Source organism: Micrasema longulum, unplaced genomic scaffold (genome assembly GCF_059751315.1).
Source record: "Micrasema longulum isolate JH-2025_06_02 unplaced genomic scaffold, ASM5975131v1 h1tg002144l, whole genome shotgun sequence".
In the NCBI taxonomy this organism is placed as follows: domain Eukaryota; kingdom Metazoa; phylum Arthropoda; class Insecta; order Trichoptera; family Brachycentridae; genus Micrasema; species Micrasema longulum.
In genome coordinates, this window is record NW_028279309.1 from 22,824 (window position 1) to 48,162 (window position 25,339).

Below are 25,339 nucleotides of genomic sequence, written 5' to 3' on the forward strand. Positions count from 1 at the left end.
TAATGGAAACAAAATTGGAAAATTGGTGGGATCGAACTACTGAGTAGTAAAGAGTTTTTATGGTATTAATATTTTTGAAGTTTGTCGTCATTCAACTGATAAAACCAAGAAGTTTGAGAGATTTTTCTATATTATCAATGTGTTCCCGATAGGAGAGTTTACTATCTAAAGTAATACTAAGATCCTTGAAGAATTTGTTGAAAGGGAAATATTTTTTAGTTTGTAATTGAAATATATAGGTTTTTTTCGTTGTAAAAGATATTTTTTTACATTTGTCAATGTTAAGTTAAAGACAATTGATATCACACATCATTCATTTAAACAATCAATATCCGGTTGAAATAGAAAAAAATGTTGGGAGTCAATAATTTTAAGTATCAGCAAAAAGCCGAAATTTTAAAAACATTGATAATACAATTTATAAAAATATTAGATAATAATGGAGCAAGGTGGGCTCCTTGAAGTAATCCAGAAATAAGGTCATGAGAGAAGACAAGAAATGATTAATTTGAATCTACTGTTTTCTTTCACTAAAGTAACAACTAAAAAACGATAATAAAGGATTTCTTGCACCAATAGATTGTGTTTAGCCAGAAAAATTGTGTGATTGACTTAAAATTTAAATATTCCCGTTATGATTCATACTATCCTCTTTCTCTCTCCTTCTTTCAAACAATATTTTATAATATAAATAGCAACATGGAAATTTGTTTTCAGGCATTGCCTAGTAGGTAGTAGGTGAATTGGTTCAGCCGGATGAATCTCACCTACATGATAAAGGTTTCAGCTCTTTTACTTCACAAAAGTTAACAGATGGAAGAGTTGAGGAAATGTGGATGTTTAAACATGGGCAGAATGGTGAATGTTACCAGTGTGTAAAATGACCACTTAAACCAGCTAATGACAAGTCATAAGCCCTGTAAATGCCTAGACTTCTATATTCCCTTTTCAAAAATGTTTTCCCTCTCTGCTGCAACAAATTTGAATCTATCTTTACTTACTAATGCAGGAAAAGATAGATTCGATGAAATGTTTACATTGTATATCTATCTATCTTTATTTCCTAATGTAAATTTTATATTTACTCTAAACAAAGTTCAGTATAACTACACAAAAAAATATTGTTGTTTCTTGTAAACTAGAATTATATAGTTATGTTTTTGGTTCTGAAACCAATAAAAATATTTCAACTTGTTATTAATAAATCTGCATTACGTGCTGAAGAGATTCAACAGGTTGATACCTGACAGACATACATATTTAATTGCTTTTCATAATAATACAATGGTTATGGGTAATTTTCTGAAAGTTTATTAATAAAATAAAAAAATTACAAATAGTAAAAAATTTGAATAAATAGAACACAAGGAATAATGTTGACACACCGATATGTATTCACAATTTCAAATGTTAAATGAAAACAAAATACTCTTTTTCTCTGCATTTTATACTACTGTTAAATTTTGATAGCTTTAAATAACTATTAGGGTTTATTATTATTTAGTAGTATTGACAAAATAATGATTTTATTATCTGAAAAGTTGTAATAAAAATAATTGTGTGTCCAGACTCCCCAGAACATAACATTGCATGAAAAGAAATATTTGGTTTATCAAATTCCATCAGAAATTTTTTCAAGTCCATTCAGATGCAAAAACAAAGTAATAGGGCAATGATCACTACCGAATACTTGACTTCGAATGACATTATCGCAGACTGCTGGCATTAGGCGTTCCGAAACAATTCCATAATCTAATCGCCTAGAAAAATAAATACAAAAATACTTAATTTGCATGATCTTTGATTATCACTCACCTTGAATCACATATTTTTTGATTATTGGTTTTAAAATAAAGTCTAAACTAAATTTTCTCTGACCCGTGAGTCTGCGACACTAGCCACGGGACCACAACCGGATTCAAGCAATAAATATTTTTGTATGATTAATGGGTAAACAGTGTCCATTTTTATGGCTCTTTCATAACTGTGGCGTAGATAATGCCTCAATTTTATATACTTAGTTCTTTAGAATAAGCGGTTATAAATAAAAAAATTATTACAAGTTGAAATTTGAAAAATTAAAGTTTTCTTTAAAGTGACTACAGTTTATCGTATACTTACCCTCAGAGCAAATATTTTTTTGTTTTGAGACTTGAGTTTAAAAAATGTCTTAAATGAAAAAAATTGTAACCATAGTTTTAAAAATAATCTGGTACTAAACATTCATACATATAATTGTTACTTACCAGCCAACATTTTTAGCACGGCAATTACTCATATATGTCCAGAAAGTGTATGAACTAGTTTGGTCTGGATAGAGACTTCTAAATGTGTCCACATAACCATCACCCAATAACTCTGTCATCCCTTCGCGTTCTTCTTTAGTAAAACCAGCATTTTTCTTGTTTGACTTAGGGTTGGCTAGATCTTAAAATACATGTATGTATATGATGAATATAGTCAATAGAAAATGGTACATAAATAATCATTGGCATTAATTCTATGGGCATAATTAACTTAGTCCTAACTTACCAATGTCAAGATGAGATACATTCATATCTCCGCATATTATTACAGGTTTCTTAGCATCGAGAAATTTGACATAGTTCCTAAAAATCTTATTCCATTCAAGTCTTTCGGGTAAAGTGACCAATCCACGTCCAGAGTTAGGAACATAGGTGCAAATCAAATAAAATTGCTCATATTCAGCTGTAATGATACGTCCCTCATCTTCCGAAGAATCAATGCCATATTTAACTGATATTGCCATTTTCTTGGTGTAGATGCCAACCCCAGCATAGCCTTCCTGTTGACCAGAGGCCCAATATAGATGATAGCCGGGAACTGAAGCCACTTCAGAAGGCAATTTGTCTCTAGAACATTTAGTTTCTTGTAGACACAATATATCTGGTTTCTCATGATGAATGTACTCTAATCCACCTTTTTTTGCACAAGCTCTGATACCATCCACATTCCAACTAGAGATTTTGAAGTTCCACTCTTTTCCCGAAGCGGTGGTTTTAGTGCAATCAAAGTCAGTGTCGTTAAAATCTGTCGATGCTTTGTTTAAAAGTGGTTTAGTTGGCTTTTTTTTAGCAGCCGGCTCTTTTTCCGCTGGAAGCGTTTGTGAACTTATTAATATGTCATAGAAATGCAAAAATAATTTAGCCATAATATAACTCACAGTAAAATTTATGTTATTATATTACAATTCTTTGAATGCATAAGTACACATAATACTATGTTGATATATTATTTTTTAATTTCCATTTGAGTAAAACTATTTCTTTATATCTAGTAAATTCATAATAAAGAAAAACTAAGAAAACACATTTTAATCAGTTGATGATTTAGCCAGAATTTCAAACTACTTTTTCACAATACTATTTATCATAATTTATTTAGTATTTTAAGCAAAAGACTGATCATGTCTCCATTATGTCATAAATAACAATTAAAATACACTGTAACTGGTGTACCAATGCAGTGTAATATGTATCATTAAATACATAAAAGGGTAAGCAACCTGCTAACAGTATCGTAATAATAATATGACCTTATCTGAGCAATGACTGCCTCAAGTAGTAATAAGGTAAACCAGTATCTCAAATGTAATGCATTCTCTATAGAAAAAATTGTTAGATGTTATGCGCAACATTCATACTATCTCTCAAGTACCTATTGAAAAACAGATATGTAACCCAACAATAGGTTTTTATCTTAAAGACTGATTGTCACTCCTTTCATCCTATTACTGTTTTTTAGAAACTATTAGTACAGTGATCATAAGCAGGACAATTTTTTCCCAATTTACAAATAAATGTAATATTTTTGTATGTAGGATGTCGATTAACAATGCACAAAGTAAATTATTGATTGTAATATTAAAATTGAATAACCAATGGAATTTTACTGAAATCATTTCCAAAAATTGTTAACTATTATATCATTTCCATTAATATAATGCGCATCGCAACAAGGTAACACAAAATTCTGTTCCCCTAAAAGTGACATTCCTAATAAAATGTAATAAAATACAATACAATTATTGTTTCTTTGGAATGGTTTGAACATTATTAAAGAGACCAATTCTACTGAAAGAAACGTGGTGAATTTAATGAGTTGTACAGTTCAAACTCGGGTTATGCAAGCAGGTCTCCAATAAGACATTTGAATCCTCCAACATGAAAAGTAATTCTCCATACCACAGTACAATATGTTTGATTAAATTAGATATTTTGACCTATGGATCTTGATTACTACTCAATGTAATTACGAAGCCTGTATCGCTAGGCTTCTATGTTTGCTGTTATATCAAATTGAAAGCTTTACTGCACTATGTACAGTTTTGATACTTATCAATTCAAATGATACTAATGTTGTAAATTAAAACATTTTTAGTAGGTTCGTTCAGTTTATTACTCACATATTGCCTGCATCACAAATGTATAATTTACGGTTCCTAACGCAGAGTGTAGCATTATCATATTACGCACAACTGATGGTACATCATAATACTGCTTAAATTTTTTCACAATCTGTACTTCAAAATATTCTGATCTTCACAGTATGGGAAAACAAAAAGTTTTAATGAAAAGAGTTAGCATAATGTTTAAGGCCATTCATAGAAAAACCTTACTGTTGCATAAGGAAAAGACCAACTAAAATTCATTTTCGCAAATTCTGATATTCAATAGGGCATTTATAACCTACAAAAATCTTCACAAATTTAGCAATAATTAGAAGACAAACATTGGTAAAAATTTTATCATTTATTCATAAAAATTTTCACACAAACAATTTTAGTCAACACAAAAAGGATTCACGGTATAAATACGCTCTAAATGAAATGAACAACTTATCGAAAATACTGAGCACAAATCGTGCGAGATTAGATAAATGAGTGTTTCTACAAGCGATCGCTTTACGCTTTAGCTGTACCTTTGTTTGCTCCTCTCTTCTTAGCCGTTACTTTCTCAACGACTTCTTCTTCCTCCTCGTCATCTTTGGGTGGGGCTTTTTCCTTCTTAGTGGCTCCGCGCCCCCGCTTAGCTGGCACTTTGGCTTCTGTCTCTTCCATTTCTTCATCCTCGACATCCTTCTCTTTCTTCGATTTAGTAACTTTAGGTTTTGACTCTATCTCTTTCTTTTCAGCGGGTTTTCTTCCTCTTTTAGATTTTGTGGAGACTTCAGGCTCGATGCCTTCATCAGAACCATCAGCAGCTTCTTCAGAATTATCGGTTTCGCCATCGTCTTCTGCCGATTTTGTTTTTTTGACGGCTGGAGCTTTGTCAGCCTGTGCGTCTTTGGGCTTGCGTCCACGTTTGGCGGGTACTTTTTGTTCTTCGTCACTTTTGGCCGATTCGGACGCTACTTCAGAATCGGTATTTTCATTTTTTCCATCGCCAATTCCAGCATCTTTACCTTTACGACCGCGTTTAGCATTTCCGTTCTTGGGGACCTCGTGATCGCCATTCTTGACGTCTTCTTTGATTTCGGCTGCCGGCTTTTCTTCGACAATTTTAACAGCTTTGCCGCCTCTTTTCTTTCCCGGTGCTTCGATGCCTTCATCTTGAGTTACTTCGGAAATAACATTTTCGGCCTTAGGCTAGAATAAAAAGCACAATTATATGAAAAAACCACGAGGTAGACTGGAAATGCAACGAAAAACCGCGTTGAACAATGAGAGTAAGCAAAACTTTACCTTAGCATTTCCTCGTTTAGGCGGCATATTTTATAGAATTTAGGAAAACGTGTAAGCGATGTTTTCAATATCACAAACTAAACGCCGGCGTTTAGCTTTAAATGACTAGAGGTTTGCACGGTCTATTTTCTGATCTAAAACAAAACAATGCTATTCCAAATTTACTTAAACGTTAGTAATAGAACAAAACCGGTGCAATGCCTTTAGAGCTACCGCAAATGGATGTACGTTTTTATTGTAAATTGCGAAATCACTGGAATCACGGCACAATACACAAGGCGGGAAAATTCCGAATAGACGTGAAGCTAGTCGCTTGTCTGAAAATATTTTTTTCAATACCCATTCTAAGTTCTTACGTGTAAAAAATAAAACGGGGTAGGTAGTTAATATTTGATAATTCGTGGACATGAATATAAAAAATATGTTCAGAAAAAATGCGTTTTATTGAACATTTTGTTTTGATTCGCGTCTTATCCTTCTAACTTACTTTACTACTTGTATAATGATCAAAGACCATAAAATGCAAACATTACGCCGTTTTCTTGTAAAAGCAAGCAGAGAAAAAAAAGTGCCACATCATTCTGTATTTCCATACATACCTTGTTTCCTTTACATTCATACATTTTCTCATGGGCACAAATTAGACATAATCCAGAAAAATGTATTACCTAAGTATGTAGATAAAGAAATTGAAATTTTTTGTCAATCAACCATGATTAATATATTATATAGTTTGAAATATATTCTATTTTTTAAAAAACCACTGAACTTCCCCATCCTCAATTTTATTTATATTTAAAGTCTGTGTTTTTTAACGTGAGCTCCCATGTAAACAAAAAAAATGACCGAATAGGGCTTAGTTTTTCAATCGAAACTATTTATATTTTTCGCTCACCTTTTTAAAAAACTTTAATTTTGAATATTTTTTAACAAATAATATGTAAAAGAAGAAAGAATATTAAATCACTTATTGATTTGAGTTAGTAGGTATACGTACAATGCGTAATGTTGTAGACAATTTAATATACGAGACCAAAACAGAGATTTGATAAATCCTCATGGGTGAGTTTGTAATGAAGGGATATTATTTCGATCTCAGCTTTGTAGTGTCGTAGTCAGCGTGCTTGCCTACCATGCAAGAGGTCTCGGGTTCGATTCTTGACATGGTTGAAATAAAACATTTTTAAAAATATATTTTTACACTAGAATATTTCAAAGTCCCTGAACTGGCACATGAAGCGTAAGACTGACCATCTTACCTTCATGTAATAAAAATGATCGATATGCGCTCCGATTGGTGTACCAATGTAGTGCCTTATACACTATTAGGAGCAGAAATGAAATAATTATGATTATTATTGTGATTGGTCAGCAGTGTCAAAGCTGATAAAAAATACAGTTCTCTATGTAAAATTTTATCAGATTTTTCATAAAGAAGCTACATTTAGCTGAGTGTTTGTTAATTTGTTTTTAAATTAGCCATATTAAAAGGCAAGTCTGATACAACATCATCACTCTGCTTCTGCTGAGGACAAAATACTTATTTTTAATGAAAACTTTTACTGATAAAACCTATCAATATATTCATCACTCTTTTAGACATAACTTTGTCTTATTAGATGACTGCATGCATAAAATGCAAAAGTATAGTGAGTACATTTAGTTTCATAAAAATATTTTTATTTTCATTTCTGCTTAGTTATCAAAATATAAAAATAATATGAAAATATACAAAAATTGAAAATGCCAGTATATTTTTTCTTGATATGCTAAAGATGCCGCGTTCTACATTACATCAGGTGAATAAAATAACTGGTGGTTATATGTTAACCATATTCTGTGAAGGGAAAATAGTATTCTTTTCATTATATATATTTATATAATATATGTCATATATTTATAAAATATAATATATATAATCAAATATGTACTATATTATAGTATACATATCTCTTTGAAGTTCGTGTTGATTTTTTAATTTAATTTTTAATAGTAAAAAAATATAAAAGATCATTTGAAGGTGTTATAATATTTTGTGTAAGCCTCAATAAACCATTAAACATGAAGCTCACTTTTGCAAAAGGTGGGGTCATTGTACATCGAAAATACTACATAGGTTAATCACTACGCCCCATAACACAGAGTGACAAAACACTATTTATCTATACTATTACGGCCAGTTGGGCCAGGCATGGGTAACTCAAGATTATTTTTCGAGCTGCAGGTCAGTTCGCAACCCAAATACTTGAACTATAGTTTTGAATCAGCTTGCAGATCAGCTCAATGCTTCACCGAATCACCGCTAACGCGCTGACTCAGCTGACCTAAATCATTGCCTACACGTATGATTCGAACGAAACTCACAATGAACCGCTGTGAGCTGTGCGCCACCTATTAGAAGCAATTAGAAGTTTGAGCTTCAGCTCAACAACTTAAAGCGTTCGAACCGTCTTTTTGAACCGGTTCAAAATTCAGTTACCCATGCCTAATCCTATCCTTTCCTTGTACCAACCTTATGGTATTGACCTTGACATCAAGATACAAAAACAGAAGACTTTGGATTCGGAACATATTCGCATTGCATTTTGTCAATCTTATCTCAATGTCGTTGATTGTTTTGTCAGAGCTCTGATGTTTTTTGTTTTGTCCCTTTTATAATTTTGGCATAATTTAAAATGGATCTGGTTGACCTTTGTAAATGGACAATGACCTAATATAATAAATTTATTGCGAAACACACGCCATTGCCAAAATAATTAATAGTGCAAAAACGTTCATCATCCAGTGTACAAATAATGAAGAACAGTACATGGTCCACTTCCGTACTCCTTTCCTTTTTTCAAATATTCTAATATTTAATGAAACTGAATGATACTTGTTTTTTCACATAACACAGTCCACTCAGGTATTTTGGGATATTTATTTATTATTATTTATTTATTTATTTACAGAGTTATTAAATCCATTTAACAATAATAAATTAATTTCCCAATTGAAATACAATACAAATAAAGAAAATTAAAGCTAGGACAAAAAGTTAAAATGAATTAAATTATTTAGTAAAACAATTAAATAAGTTGAGATATTTTTTCAGCAGAGATCTAGCTGTAAAGAATATAGAAATGTTTACAGATCTAACTATCTTCGGCTGGGTTAAGTTATCACATTCTGCTTATAGGTAGTTGACTTCTATATTAACATATGCCATTTTTCAATTCTCTATATATGTCTGGTTTGATGCGTATGCATGTTAGGCCCACTATAGAGAATGAAAGTACGGCTAAAACTAGTGAAATTTATCGCTGAAATACAAATACAAATGCCCATTGTTGTGTGAAGGTAGATATACCGACGGTTGACACCCCCAGGTAAGGTGGTCATTTGAGAAAGGAGTGGAGACTGAGGGGGATAGTGGACAGTTTGCACACAGTAGTGAAGAGTGTTTTATCTGGCTCTAAGTTCAGACCCTTTATAGAAATACAATTTAAAGTTTTGATTGCATAATCCGTGTTCTGCTTGTAACATGGATAAACCAATACACATGTAAACTGTAAAAATAATATTACATAAATATATATTTAGTAAAACAACCATTTTTTTATCAACATTTATTGCAATTAACATGTACAACATAATCGTCTTCTACAGAAATGAAGACTGGTATTTGATAGATTTGTATAAAAATGTATATTATTTGTAACAAAATAAATAAAATTAAAAAGGAGACAAATTCAGCCAATTATAAGAACATAAGCAATGGTAAGGAAATTGCTCTAAAGCGTTAGGTTTAATAAATTTTCATGTCCATGTAGATCAACTAGACTTAATTTTTTTCTTAATTGATCATCATAAATATATTATATAATACAAATTATTCATTAAATTCACCAGTTACTAGACTTAATTTTGCAGCTGCTTGCAAATCAATGGTGACAACTTGGATTTATTTTATACCTCACCGTTGATGATCAAGCCCAGTGTTCTAAAAAATAAGCAGTTGGGATTTTAATGAACAATTTGGTTTTTATGGTTCTGTATTTCTATTTTTTGATAGTGAATTGTATTCGTTCATAAATAAAGGGTTTAGTAACTAAGCTATAGCCATTATGTTATAACAGAACATTATTTGATGTTGTTCATAAATAATAATGTAACAAAAATACATTAAACGGAAAAACTTGTGTTATGTGTGTAGAGGTAAGTAGATAGTTATATTTTTTAAAAAGGTATAAGAAACATTATTTGTTTAAAAAAAAAATCTTTATCGGAATTCATTCGGACGCATTTTTTTATTAATAGGTAGATATTTTAAATATATACTAATGAATGTGACAGCAAAATAAATTGTTTTAATTAAATTACAAATTTAAAAGCTTCAATTAAATTTATTTATCTATAGAATCACTATGTAAAGCGCCCTTGAGGTATTATATTACGAAAATGGCGCTATATAAGTTATCCATAATAATAATAATGACCAGACATATAAGCGGACAGTGCATTTGTTTACAATACAAAAGGTCTCAGGGTCGATTTCCAAAATAGTTTAATTGAAAACTGTGATATAAACTGTGTGCAATTATCTTGCCTTTACGTAACAAAAAATATAGAGATACACTGTCAATGCAGTGCTTTATAGACCACTAGGGGTAGACAAGGGAATGGTGATGAAGTGATAAAGTTGTTTAGATTTTTTAAGCATTAATAATGGGTTATTTATTATAGAATTAAACAGTTTATTTTGAAATTGGTTAAATTGAATTATAAATGTAGCCTCTGTGGTTTAGTTGCTGCAATTATTTGCTCAGATTTGGGTTCGACTCCCAGTGATATCATATTTTTACACATCAATCAAAATAAAGTTATTGATTTTGTGTTTCATTTATGAATTTAAAAAAGTTTTTTGTAGATAATTACACATTGTAATATTATAGAGACAATTATAGATAGACTAACTAAACTTTCTGAGGTAAATGGATTTCTTAAAATTTTAGGCCTTTTTTCTAATGAAAATATAAATTCTTTGAACCACACAAAATCAAAATATTATTATGTATATAACTGAACTAAGTTTGTCACAAGTAAAATTAAACTTGAATAGATGAGGTTTAAAATACAAACAAAAAACTTAAGAATAGTGTGCAAAAATTTAAGAATTTGAATGACATTCAAAATTGTCTACTAGTTTTTACATTGTTTTGGTTGTCAATATTTTGGGTATGCCCAAATCTGTGTAGGTAAATAATGGATATTTCCCTAGATTGATATCAATATAAAATATTTTTAAAACTGAGATGAAACTATTGAGAATATGAAAGTCTGGGCATTTACAGAGCTTACGATCTTCTGATCGAACGGATCACTTTACGCACTTTAACATTTACTATTCTGCCTATAGGTAGTTGACTTCCAAACTCACGTTGGCATCATTGAATTCTTATAGATGCAGGATAAACTAGCCGACTTTTATATAAAAGTCGGCTAGTTAGCTAGATAAAATTTAATTTTATCAACAGCTTTATCTCTGTTGAAAAAAATAACTAACATTGATTTTGTGTTGTATGTTGTAAACATTATGTAGCTTTATAAATATCGACTTCAGTTTATTTCAATGATTTAGCATTTTTTTAAAATAGGGAATTTACGTATCTTAATACAGAAAAACGGTTTGTATATTTTTTTAAAAGACCGCCGAGGCTAGTAAAAATTTTATTTTGTAGATTTTGAATATATTTCACTTGATAAGCCTTCGAAAAAAAAATTTTTTTTTGAAGGTTGTCCAAAAATATATAATTTTATATGAGAAATTGGAATGTTTCTTTATCTTTAAAAATATTTTTCCTGAATAGTCCCAACTTTTGGCCAATAACAAGAATTAAGCTGATTTCATTTTACTGTTATTTCAGATAAAATGTAAAAACTGAACATTATTCTAAACAAGTGTAAGTTTTTCTAAACCTTCCAACTAAAGAATATATTTATAATGTAATAAAGACCATATAAATAATTTTAAGAATAGCCTGTCAGAAGATAAGAATAATGCAAAATTGGTCTACAATATGGAGGGTAGGAAAGGTAAAAAAACTATAAATTTAAGCACTTATTTTTCTATGCTATGGGCAAATGTAAAAAAATCCTACTTACATTTTACTCTGATTGACTAGAATAATATTATTACTGTAGAAGCCAATATTTTATTAATGTTGTCTTTTTCTTTACACGTCTGCACTATTATTAAACATTTATTACAGTAAAATAAACTTTAGTTTATTCACATGCTATACATTTTGAGACATAGGTAGTCGAAAATAACATAGGTATAGACAATCACAAAATAAATGTCAAGAACTTTAAAATAAAACATTTCTCACTTTGAACATTCAGTAGAATTTCAGCTCACATGTCACTTTTATTACAAAAACATTTTTGGCGCGTCTTAGTGGTTAGTATCATATTCTTTATCAGACAAATTTATTTTTCACATTTATCAACATGCATTCAACGGTGGTCCCTCTTAAGACAATCGATAAATTAATAAATACATAAGTACTAAAAATAGTTCACATACTAAATTACTTTTTAAAACTGTAAGATATCCGATAATCATCTAAAACTAAATGGCGAATGATCGGATAAATAAACCGATTGATGCCTTAACTCATTAAAAAAAACTGTAACATTTATTGTAAACACGCCATATTTTAAATTTTGCACCAGAGATCTATATAGAACCCAAGTATTACAGTGGAACCTCTATCCATAGTTTTTAAAACAACTAATACAGTTAAAAGTTAAATGCGGAAAATACTGCAAGTTAATGCGGAAGTTTATATGAATTAGTTTTATTTTAAATCAAACTGAAAGACAAACAAAGATAAGTAACTTAATAGATAAAAGTTGCACGACTTAGTTTATTCAAAAAAATATTTGCTAGGTAACTCTGATGTTTCAATTCTAAACACCGTACATATTAGCACTAAATGTAAAAATGTTTTTAAAATGCCATTGCAAAATGTGTCAATATTGTTGGAAATGTATTCTAAAGGATACGTATGATTTCATTTTTTCTTATGAACTAAAATATGAGTAAAACAGCATTTAGTTAAAACGGCTAATTTTTCATTCTTCATTTGGGATTCTTAAGCCTTTTCAACCATCAAATGCTTAAAAAAAAATCCTTCTGACAATATAAAAATAAAGAACTTAAAAAGTTAAAAGATTAGGTTAAAAGAACTTAAATACAACTCTTCTCAAATTGTTTTAGACCAACTGATCTTATAAAAAGAAAGATCAATGCCAGTGTTGAAAAATAATACTTTGTACACAGTCCTGGATGGAAAGTGTTGTAATACCTCTTATCTCAAGGACTTAAAATTTATTTAAGGACTTATAACAAAGCCATTTTCTGGAGAAGTGTACAAGTTTGGATTTTCTCCAAGGGAAGAGACCATTGCAGGAGACAACTGGAAGACATTGCATAGATTTACATATAATACCATTAATCATGTTGTCCGGGTGTTTATTAAAATTTATGTTTATGTAATATTCTTATTTTTGGTATACATACTTTAATAATATGTATGCTTCCATTTTCCTTTATGTTGAGTGGTTGTATGCCAACTCAACACAGGGCTCTTGGCCTCATGAAGTAAAGGATACGTTATTATTTGTAATACATATCTTTGCATGAATAAATAAATAAATATGCAGAAAACTTCAAAGTTCAACTGAACTTAGTTATGAATAAAAAGTCTCAAAAAGCTTGAAATAATAGATTGTGTTTATGGGAATGAAAGGAGAGAACGATATTCTATAATATGGGTTAAACAGATCAAGGATATGAAGATAATAAAGTCTTCATGTTTTGACTTACATAACCCAAGATTGATAAGCACTAAAATAAAACAATAAACAAAGAAAATGCTTAGGTTTAACATAAATGTTTGTAGAATTATTTATAAAGTTCAGTAAGTAAACACATTTTTGCTTATGAAAATATTTTTGTCTGTCTGAAAGTTTTGTTTCTGTAAGGTTTTTACCATTATTATAATTCTTTGGTTTTTACACTTGAAATGCTGAATTGATTTGACTAAAATACTGAGACCACACACATAGAAATTAAAGGAATAAAATGAGAATATAAAATTAAATAATAATAATTATGGTTTAGTCAAAATATTGTGAGTATTGTTTACAATGTGGAAGTTTTATTTAAAAAATGTAAATTATCATAAATAGTTGTACAAGATTCTGCAAAATGAACTGTATTTCCTGACTTTTACGAAAATGAGAGGACTAAAAGTTTTTCCATTCTAACATTAAATCTCCATCTAGAAATAGTCTTTGTCTTTATTATCACCAGGTTAAGTTTGGTGGGTGCTGCAAATTGAGTCGTAAAAAAACATGAAGTAAATTATATTCGATAATATTTATAATAAAGTTTATCAACACAGTTTATAAAAGTTTAATGTGACCCCCTTTGACTGTGAAGAATTATATCTAATCGGTTTATACACACGGAAAAGCACGTTTTTTCCTTTACAGAGACATTAAGCTTGCTCAAATCGGTGATGCAAAAGAGAATAGCTGTTTGTAATTGGGTGTTCAATATTTGAATGGAAAAATTTTCAGGTGGAGCTGAGGAAATATAGCACCTGAAATTAAGTCCAATCATTTTATTTACCCAAAATACTTACAAATTATAAAGGGAGTATAGTACATCTATCATTTACATTCAAAGGATATGACATTATGCTGAACCTAGAATGATTTATATATTTTTACATTATCTTGGAGTTGCTTTGTGATTCATATTTTGTATGCACAAATTGGTACCCTCTTAAATGTTATGATGTGTCGTTATATTCAGTTTATTAAAAATAAGATGTCAATACGTTACTTTAACAATAGAAATGGGCTCCTTAAGGAGCTAATATGGGCTGATAAAGTGACGATAAATATGGTAAGGAATTAAAGATTTTACATAGTATTAAAATAAATCATTTCATAAAAACGGTTAAAAAAATTGCTTCAATACGTTTAAAAAAAAGTGATCATATAGCTAACTACCCACATAAGTGGTTAATCTTATCACACCTAGATGTGCATACATACATATTATGTATGTCTATGGTTTACGATATAATATTTACATGCACTTACAGGTGTGACTAGCAAAGGTGGTAAACTTGAAAATAAGATTTTCAGAATATCAATAAATTACCCTGATTAGAAGTGAGAAATCCTCACAAATACAAAAGATAAACAAAAATTTGTATTCAATTTTGATTGAGAATAACCATTCGATTGGTAGATAAAATAAATACCTACTCGTTTGTATGTACCACTATGTACTTCACGGGGATATAATCAGAATCAGAATACTGGACACTTTGTGGAAATTCTATTAAAGTTTAAGACATCAAGTTTGTTACTGAAAATCAATGGCGAGGGATAACACACGTATAACATTTGTATAACTTTGACTACAAACGACGAGCTAGTTTATTATTACTCAGTAATAGTTCGATACACATTTTCCCTAAAACACGTTTATATACATTTTAAATACAACATTTACAAACGATTATTTCAAAATGTTATTAACTACTTTTCTATATCGTCGGTAAAAAAATATCTATATGTGCGCTATAGCAAATGCGATATGTGTACCCTCATGTTCCTCGCAGGTGCGGTAAGTTAATATATTAACAGTCACGATATAAACAGTTTCAAAACTATTTCGATGCAGTAACACAATTAAAACAGAGTCTCCTGAGACCACGAGCAGTGTTCCGGATTCAGCGGCGAGGGACTCACGGCGGAGTAGTCCAGGCTGGTGGAGGGGGCCAGGGGCGGGGCGGCAGGAGGCCGGCACCCCAGCTCCACGTCTTCCCCGACCGCCCCGCTGATGGTGGCGCAGCCGCGCCGGCTGATGACCGTGGGGTGTGACAGCCGCCGCAGGGTGGCGCGGCTGATGGGCCTGCTCAGGAATGAGCGGTGTTTCCTCACGGCGGGGGATCCCGGACCCACGCTTAGGGGAGGAGACGACGCTACCGGGACAGATCTCCCCACGATGTGCCTGGATCGTCGCCGCGGTCGCAACTCTTTGGTTTCATCCGCGGGATATCCCCCGCGATTGAAGGTCAGACTTTCGTCGCTATCGGTAGAAAATTGCTCTATTTCATCGTCAGTATCCAGACATTCATCCTCATCGAAAAACACTGAATCGGACCCGACCGAGTGAAGGTCGTAGTCCTGATAGTCCACACTGAGGGACACTCCACAACTGCCGAGGGACGCGAGGGGTGCTGGGCCGCGGACTCCGGCGCAACCCGGAGCCGGCTCGGATCGCTTTCCGACAGAGGGCTCGCGCTTTAAAATGGTTCGTTCGCTAGCACATGGCGATAGTTCCGGAGTCGCCTGGATCACCTGGATGTCGATAGGGTTGAAAACGTCCCGGCAATCCGTTTCGTGAAGCGTATAGCGCCGACCGGGGCGCGGCCTGTGCGGCCGACAGTGTTGCGGGGCGGGAGGTATAGTAGGCAGCGCGCACACGATGGACGATCCTCGCCTCTCGAGATAGGAACTGCCCGAGCTGGAGCACGTGATGCTGCTATACCTGCGGGAACCGCCCGGGACAGCTAGAAACCTGTTGACATACTCTGACGGCACTGTGCACGAAGAGTCATCGACGGTTTCGGTCATTTCGATATCGTCTTCGTAGAATGGGGGTCGGCAGTCAAATCGGAGTGCGGAACCGGGTAGGCTATCACCGCGCATCTTTGTAAGGCGCCTCGGGGGCGCTAGTAGACTGCTGTAGCCACCACCCACGGAAGAGAAGCGTGGACCGCGGTGAGGCCAAGGGGAGGACCCCCCGAGAGAGCCCAAAGCTTCCTCGAGTGCGTAGGCCAGCTGTCGCTCCTCTTCTTCCGCTTCTTCTTCAGCCACGGCCGCTGCGGCTATCTCGGCTATCTTGGGATCCTTGAGAGCCTTTACCGATTTGCTTCGGCTCTTGTAAATTACCAGGAAGACCATGAGTCCGAAAAAGCCGCCTAAAGTGGCGGCTATCCTGATGCCGGTCATGACATCGTAAGTCGCGTAGAACTCTATTCGCAGTTGCTCCCTCTCGTCCGGAGCCTCTGTCTTGTTGTGAGCTGGCTCCATCGTGTTTTACGTAGTCATCCTCTAGAAATAGAAAAAAAAATCGACTCAACATTTTACGGAAAAGCAGAAAAAGCATCATTTATGACTGTACTGTAGATACCGGACTATTGCGGATAAGTAAAATAAACAGACTACATCTTTGTAGTCTGTTTATTTTACAAGCAAATAAATATTAGAGCAAAATAAAATATTAAAGTTAGTATATGACCTACCCTATCTAACAGCAACTAAAGAACTTTTTAAACAAACTAAGCAATTAAATGTAACTTAACTCTTAAAACTAGAATCCTTAAAATTTATTCATAAATTAGCCACTGATGTAATTGTAGGACAAAGAACTAAACCTTGCGAAAATATGTACTAAACATGGACACAATACGAGAATATCAGAAAAATATCATATACAACCTTCTAAAACGAGGCAAGGACAGTCGAGACTAATAAACCATGGACTGAAATTATACAATAAATTACCAGACAAAACTAAGCAAAAGACTCGGACAACTTTTACTAAAGATGTTTAAAATATTATCATTAACAGTAGAATGTGAATTTCAGAAGTAAACATATTTTGTTAAATGTATGTAACCCGTAAGGGATTATCAATGAAATAAAAAAAAAAAAAAAGAAGTTACCAAAAATCTGATAATAATAAATTAGATAACATTATTTATTTATTTTACATGGAATGCATTGATTGCTCTTTACGTGTTAACATAGGAGAAGGGTGTACAAAATGACATATATTTTTTTGTAAAATGAAAAAAAAAATTGGTAACATAATGAGTAAAAAATCTCTTTGGTTCAAAATGTACACTATTTTTTAACATGTTAGCACTGTTTTTGTAGGAAAAAATACAAATCTATCAAATAAAAACACAAAAATAAAAACATACTGCAAAAGACCGTTTTGCCCCACCGGGCGTACAAAATGACATACGATATATACTTGGATGGAATGATTATTCAACACTTTTTTAAAACAGATTTTATAAGTTTTTTTTATGAATACTAAAGAATTAAAATATTAAATGCACACTTCACAAACAAAAATCTTGTTTTTTTTTATTTAAACCAGCACATTCTGCATGAGCCCAGTTTTCACACTTCATGCATTTTAACCATGTTTCACCCGGCTTTGATCTCGTATATAACTCATTACAATAAATGCATGAGCAGTCATCTTCATCGTCTGTAAGTAGAAAGCCTTCAGTGTCTGAATCAATAATCATTTTTTTATACATATACCTTGTTTACACTTTTCCAGGATATGTTTTTTTGAACCGTTAGCTTTAGCCTGTGATATATTTGGAGTTGTATTCAAATGTCATGTTTTATGCACATTATTGCGAAGCATTATTATTCTTCTAAAGAAAAAAAAAGTATTCAGTGGGGAAAAATGACATAGCATGTCATTTTACCCTACCAATACATATGTCGTTTTGCCCCACTACGCGAGTTTTTAAAAACATTAAAAAATATCACATTACACTTTGTATATTTTAACAAAATTATAGTTTTTCATGAAGATTAACAATGACACAACATATCCTTTCAGTTTGTGTTGTAGAATAATACAAATAAAATAATGATAATACCTTCGGTATCCGCGCAACAAAAATATTATTTAATTTCACAAAGTAACCCGCAACTCGTCCTCCTCGGGCGGTCGCCATAAGCGTCCTAAATATTGGTGAGTATTTTTGTGTCGTACCAGTGCTCATTCTTGTGCAGGTTCAAACACGACCAAGAGTTTGGTTTCTGAGATATGATTTCTATGTCATTTTACCCGCCTATGTCATTTTGTACACCATTCCCCTACTTAAAAAGTGAAAACTATGAAAAAATATTATATAATGTAGATAATACGTAAATACCTACTGGTAGCTCAATTAAAAAATAATAATTAATTTAATCAAAAAAGTTTATCACTTTTTTACATTTTTCCATATAAATACAGATTTTAATGTATCTACCTCTCTAATGGAGCAAGATGCCCGTGTTTAGAGAAAGTTCGTTTTACAATTATTTATATTACACGCTTTTTCGCAATATTCATCTAAAAACATTTACAAAAATATTAATAAGAGTACCTATATTTAATTACAAAAATCGATCAATACAGCATGGAAATTAGGAAAGAGTGGGTTTCATGTGATTCTTTAATTTGGATTAGAATAATTTTATATTTTCTATAATTTTAGGCTAATATAAATACTAAATATTTTATTTATAAATTTCTTAAAATTTGATTATTGGTAATTCTTTTTTCCTAGAAGGAATAGTAATTTTGTGCTTGAGGTGATTTTCACAAAAACGGCGCTATATAAATTATCCGAATTTAAATAGTACCTATGCACACTTAATTCAAAGGGATATATTTGTTTTCCTGAATTTGGCGACAAGTTAAAAACATGTATTATAGATTCTACTTTAAAAAATTTTTTTTAAATTTAATTTTGCAATACGCCTGAGGGGCATTTACAGAAATAATACAGATACGTATGAACATAGTGTTGATTTTTTAAATTATTAAAAACAAAACAACACGATAAATTTTTTTTTTATTTTTTATTTTTCTTTTACAATGAGGAAGTTCAGTGGTTTTTTTTGAATTTTTTATTTGTTAAAAGACTGTTAAACTAAGTCAAAAAATTTTTTTTTTTAAATTTATATATCGTATTATCGGCGCTACGATTTTTCAAAGTTTTGTATTTCTGAAATAACTCCGCGTGTAACGTCAGAGGTTCATTTCCGCTTATTCTCATTCAGTTCTTCCCATTGGTCCAGAAGCGACAAGCAGACCGGAAATCTTCCATAGCTCTCAGATCATAGGTTGATTCACATGAACCAGTGACGTCATTTAAAGTAGTGCGTTTTTATCAAAATATTAATTATTATTTTTTCTGTACATTTTCAAGAAACTTTGCCATACAATTTAATGATCTAATTTTTAAGAAAACATTTTTTTGTATCCAATTTCCCGTAGGGCTGAAGTTCCTCATTAGGATTTTTGTGATGTAAGCATAGTCGTTATACATATATATATATATATATTTATAAGATAACAAGCTGTTTTACACAAAAAAACATTTGGTTCAGTCAGAGAGAAGAGAACATAACATTATCATACGAACGCATTGTTGCGGGTGTGAACGCCCGTAACAGCTCTCATGAGTACAGTTTACGAAGTCCGATGGAATATCCCACACACGCTTTCTCAGTCTAATTTTTAGTCAGGTTCAGGTTGATGTACCGAGCAATCCTATATTGAAGATACAGATATGAATTAATTTACATCCAGGCATTTATAGAAATAACATCCAAAATTAATTGATGATATAATCTAAATTTGTTGCGGTAACAGAAAGGGAAAACATTTTTGAAAAGGGAATTTGAAAGACTAGACATCTACAAGGCTCCTGACCTGTTATTGGCTGGTTTAAGTGGCCACTTTATACACTGTAACATTCACCAAGAATGGCAGAAGCCAACTTTAAAACATTTAACTCTACTAGAATCCTAAAACAATATTCATAAATTAGCCACTGATGTGATTGTAGACGAAGAACTAAAACTTTTTTTAAAAACGTAGTAAACATGGACACAATACGGGAATATCAGAACAATATCATAGACAACATTCTAAAACGAGACAAGGATAGTCGAAAATAATAAACTAGGGACTGAAATTATACAATAAACTACGATAAAACCAAATAAAAGACTATGACAACCTTTACAAAAGATGTTAAAAATATTATAATTAACAATAGAATGTGAATTTAAAAAAGAAAGGTTGTTCAGTTAAATGAATGACGACAATTCTGTCGAAAATTGACGAAAATTCATCGAGATGCATTCAAACAAGATTATGCACCTTTTCGTTAGGCCACAACTTCGAGAAAACCATTTCAAGACCAAGAACAAGGTTATAGAATCTAGATAATCCTGAAAACAGCCCGGATATTAATCCTCTTGAAAATGTATGGTTCCATAATAAAACGTGTGTTCAAAAAACCCTAAAAATAAACATAAGCTTTTTGAAGCTAATATTTATTTGTAGTTTAGAGTGATAAATGAAAAAAAAATAAACAAATAAGTTAACTCCACGCCAATAGTTAAAATTGTTATTAAATGACGTCAGCTCACAATAAAATATTTACTTAAATTTGTGTAAATGTCTTTTTTATGACATTTGTGTTTTTTATCACTTTTGTCAATTTTTACTTTTATTTATTTATTTATTTTACAGAAGTAAACAGTCGACAATGATAAAATATATAAAAAAAACAGTTTAAAGACAATATATGTTCGATTTGAAATAAAATGTAAAAACTTTTTAAAATGTTTATTATTTTTGAGCAAATACTTAATTAGTTCAAGAACACATACGCTGCATATATATGATATAATTTGTTGTTTAAATTTCTTTTGTGATTTCTTTATTTTCTGCTGTTTTTATTTTATTTTATGTATCTATATTTTTTTCACTTGAGTACAGGTGTTTTGTATTTTGTTTTATAATAATTGTTTTTTTACTATAATTTTTTACTTTGTGAAATGCATAAGCCATCAAAATAAATAAATAAGGCAAAAAAATGCTAGTACCCATATTAAAATGTAAAAAGGAAAAAGATTAGCTCAGGAATTTCATGTAAAAAAAAAGTGTGTAGTTGTTTTTTATTATTATTGTATGCTTTGTTAAAGGCGTAAGCCGTCGAAATAAATACATAAAATAAATAAATAAAGTAAAAAAATGCTAGTACCCATATTAAAATGTAGAAAGAAAAATTCAGCTCAGGAATTTCATGTAAAAAAAAAAGTGTGACTAAGAACTTTTGGCCATAACAGTAACGGAAAACGAAAAGAAAAACGAGTAACGAAAAAGTCTATGATACGGCCCGTATGTACGTTCGTACAGTGTTCACTGTACATATTGTTTATAGCTTTATGTGGCCGCCTAGGCAGTAAGAAAAAGGTTAAGACTGAAAAATTAAAGCAAAATTGACCAACTTTAGAATTTTGCCAAATCCTCGAATTGCCAACTCGGCTAATCTTAAAATATAGCTTTATCATCATCATACACCTATCTGCAACCGACGGTGCATAAATGCAGAGAATCTCAATCATACATGGGTGTAAGGTGATCAGTATAACGCTTCAGGTGCCAGTCAAGGAACAGTGAAATATTTCAATTTAAAACCACCTCTAAAACAAAAATTTGACATCAAGCCTATCGGGAAACAAAGACCCTGCCCAAACAAAGGAAATTCCTAGCTAGTCGAGACCTGAAACAAAGAAGTTATATGGGTACATCGCAAAAACAGTGGAATAAACAAATAAAATAAATGAATAAGTAATGCTATAGTTAGAGCACACATATTCTTCTTCTGCAGCCTTGCTCTCCCCACTGCTGGATAAAGACTTCTTCAAAAAACGTCTTCATTCCTTCCTATCACCCGTTTCTACTATCCATGTTTTACCGGCTATCGAGGCAATGTCATCGACACATCTTTTTTGTGGCCTTCCAACACTTTTTTTATTTGCCCGCGGTCTAAACTTTATTATTCTGAGTGTCCACCTGCCATCATTTTGCTTCGCAGAGTGTCCTGCCCACTGCCATTTTAATTTTGCTACACGATCCATGATGTCTACGACTCCAGTTCAGCGCCTTATTCCATCATTTCTAATTCTGTCTCTTAGACATACACGGAGCATTTATCGTTCCATGGATCGTTGCGTGCATTTTAGTTTCTGGTTACTTTTCTGTGACACACGCGTGGTTTCTAGTCCGTATGTCGTCACCGGCAATATACATGATCCATAGACTTGTCTTTTTAAGCATACTGGGACTAGTTTATTTTCAAGAGCGTACATACGAATGTGTATACTCATGTACTATTTCAAAATTTAAAATAAAATAAAATAATGATAACTAAATAAATGAACCAAAGACATTGCTTTTCATTTGGCAAAAATGATCCAGATAGGTAGGCTGCAATTCAGCGCCCCGTTTAGTATATGCACCACTGGTTACGGAAAGGGAAACCATAATACATTATTTAAATAGAATTGTACTTATGTATGTGCTGTTTAAAGAATGATAAATAAATAAAAAGAAGATTGCGAGAAAGTAGAAAGACACAACCTTTGTCTGCCATAAATTACGCACGTCTTCATTTTTTAGAGCAAATCGATGTTCGTAAGTGTGTAATGAAGGTACAAGAACACGTCCAGCATAATAACGAAGGGTCAGGTGAAAAAACTCCTTATTTGTAAAGAATAACTGCTGATAAGGCGGTTATAAGATGCCAATTTTAATACATCATGTATTTTTACTAAATGTTATTAAATATTTGTATTTAACCACTTACCGACTTTTCTATGCCTACCGGTTTCAAAAAGTACCCGTCTCCTTGTCGGGACACCAATTGAACCAACATGCAAAAATAAATAATATGGAGGTGTTTCCCATTAAAAAAGCTTTGAAAAATAATATTCCACTTATAAATAAACAAATATCGTTTCAATGTGGCACATATTTTGATTAAAAAATTAACCAATAGTGTGACATTCTCATCCTCTCCTAATCCCTCTCTTTCCCAAACCCCCACCCCCAATCATTCTCCAACACACCACTAAATATTATAAACCTAATTTTTGGTGCATATTCGGCCACGGTAGTGCTTGCATCCCCTTTAAACCTGCATGTAGTTTTTTGATATTTTTATAGGTAAATATTTAATTTCTATAGTATATTTTAGCAAAATTTTATCCGCATATTAGCCGTCGAATGACACGCTTCCCCCATGCATGAACTGTACTGGATTCGATTCCAGGTGAGATCACAAAATAAATCATTTGCTCTTTCTTAAGTTTAAATGTGCTGTAATTTGGCCTCTCGGTCTGTTGTGGTGAAAAAATATACAAAACTGCAAAAGTTTATATTTTTACAAAAAAATGCATTTAATGGGCGATTTTCCATTTAAAATGAAAATAAAAGAAAAATGGACTGCGAGCAATTGAAGCGCCTATTTGTCGTAAGACAAAAGTAAGAAAAATTCTAGGAATCCCTTATTATATAAGCGGATCACAGAGCGAAGGATCGGGAAGCGAGGAAATCTCTTACCTCTATCTAGATATATACATAAACCAGCCTACGAAATTATTTCATGTAGATAGAACTTTCAGTGGGGTAGGGTCTGTCAAGGGGGTTTATATTCTACACATTACACTGCTACCAAGTACCTATTTATGAGTTTATAGATTACCGGTACAACTCTTTACCCGTCGGCGTCGTCCAACGTTCATGAATAAATGATAACAAAGCACACATCAGTACATCCTATAAAAACACAAACGTTTTGATATTAAATTGAAATTGGGTAGATAGATTATTTTCCACGGTGGTTCCTATAACGGAATTACCCCAAATAAAGTCGTAAATAACGCCTATATAAACCGTACTAAACATATGATAAGAATACGAGTTTTGTAAAAATAAAATAATAAAAACTAAAACGAAACAACACCACCCAGCCTTCCTTTATCCGCACCAAGTGGTGCATTACGAGTATCTACGGCTTTGAATTAGGTAATACACGAATTACAGTGCATCTTCATGCATCAGTGGCAGCCTCCGTGGTGTAGTGGTCAAGACGCTTGACTCACACACGGAAGGTTCCGGGTACGATTCCCGGTGAGAACACAAAAAAAGTAATTTTTCTCAAGCCTGGGTGTTCTGTGATGTGTAATTCACAACTGTAATTGGGCCTCCTGGCCTGTTTTTGTGCAAAAAAATATATAAATATAAATAAAATCTTGATCATTTGTTACGTAAAGACAAGGTTATCAGTCTTACGTTTCATATTTGTAGAATCAGCCTTCAGTCGTTTGATTCAAATACATCACAATCGCACAAGGCGGAAACAACATGATTATATTGGATGTTAACATAAGTTGTATGCGTTTTGTTTTTAAATTTAATAACGAGCACCAAAAGAAAAATAAAATAGTGTCATTCGAAAGAAAATTTTCTGCTCTACAAGATATTGTATTTGCTTTTACGTTACATATATTATTTTGTTTGATTACATGCCTTCAAAATGAAAGTAAGTGAGCATTTTCGACACCTCTTTTTATGTTCGCGTTCAATCGAGGGAATAAGGAGAATGAAGGAGATTACATTATTGACAAATTTGTTGAAAAATTTTCATTCAAATGACTTGCTACTAAATTATTTAAGTGATAAAATAACTTTTCTATATTTTTTTACATAAATATGTGTATATGCTTTTATTTTCTTTTTTTTAAACTCTTTTAGATATATTAAATTACACATTGTAACAAGTAAATTACGAACTTTTGAATTACTTCTACAATAACTTTTTAAACATGTTTTAATCAACTTAATTTTTTAATCTCTCTACTCGTATAACTGCTACCTATTTTTCTTTATAAACTTTA

The 25,339-nt window shown here is 32.0% G+C and overlaps 2 protein-coding genes across 2 annotated transcripts in view; both read right to left on the reverse strand.

Moving 5' to 3' along the window:
- Positions 1-1,288: 1,288 nt before the first annotated feature.
- LOC148272946 (uncharacterized) lies at positions 1,289-6,015 on the reverse strand. Its single transcript, XM_088239357.1, has 5 exons — positions 5,705-6,015; positions 4,942-5,608; positions 2,533-3,114; positions 2,247-2,427; positions 1,289-1,760 (listed from the first exon to the last, which is right to left on the reverse strand). Exons 1-5 carry the CDS (start codon positions 5,729-5,731, stop codon positions 1,613-1,615), a joined length of 1,605 nt encoding a protein of 534 aa, XP_088095483.1. The 5' UTR covers positions 5,732-6,015; the 3' UTR covers positions 1,289-1,612.
- Positions 6,016-13,588: 7,573 nt separating this feature from the next.
- The window catches only part of LOC148272947 (uncharacterized), a 110,349-nt gene continuing 98,598 nt past the window's right edge, over positions 13,589-25,339 (reverse strand). Inside the window, exon 3 of the mRNA XM_088239358.1 lies at positions 13,589-16,891. Within this exon, the coding sequence (XP_088095484.1) occupies positions 15,464-16,870 (1,407 nt within the window). The 5' untranslated portion in view covers positions 16,871-16,891 and the 3' untranslated portion in view covers positions 13,589-15,463. The remainder of the gene's footprint in view (positions 16,892-25,339) is intronic.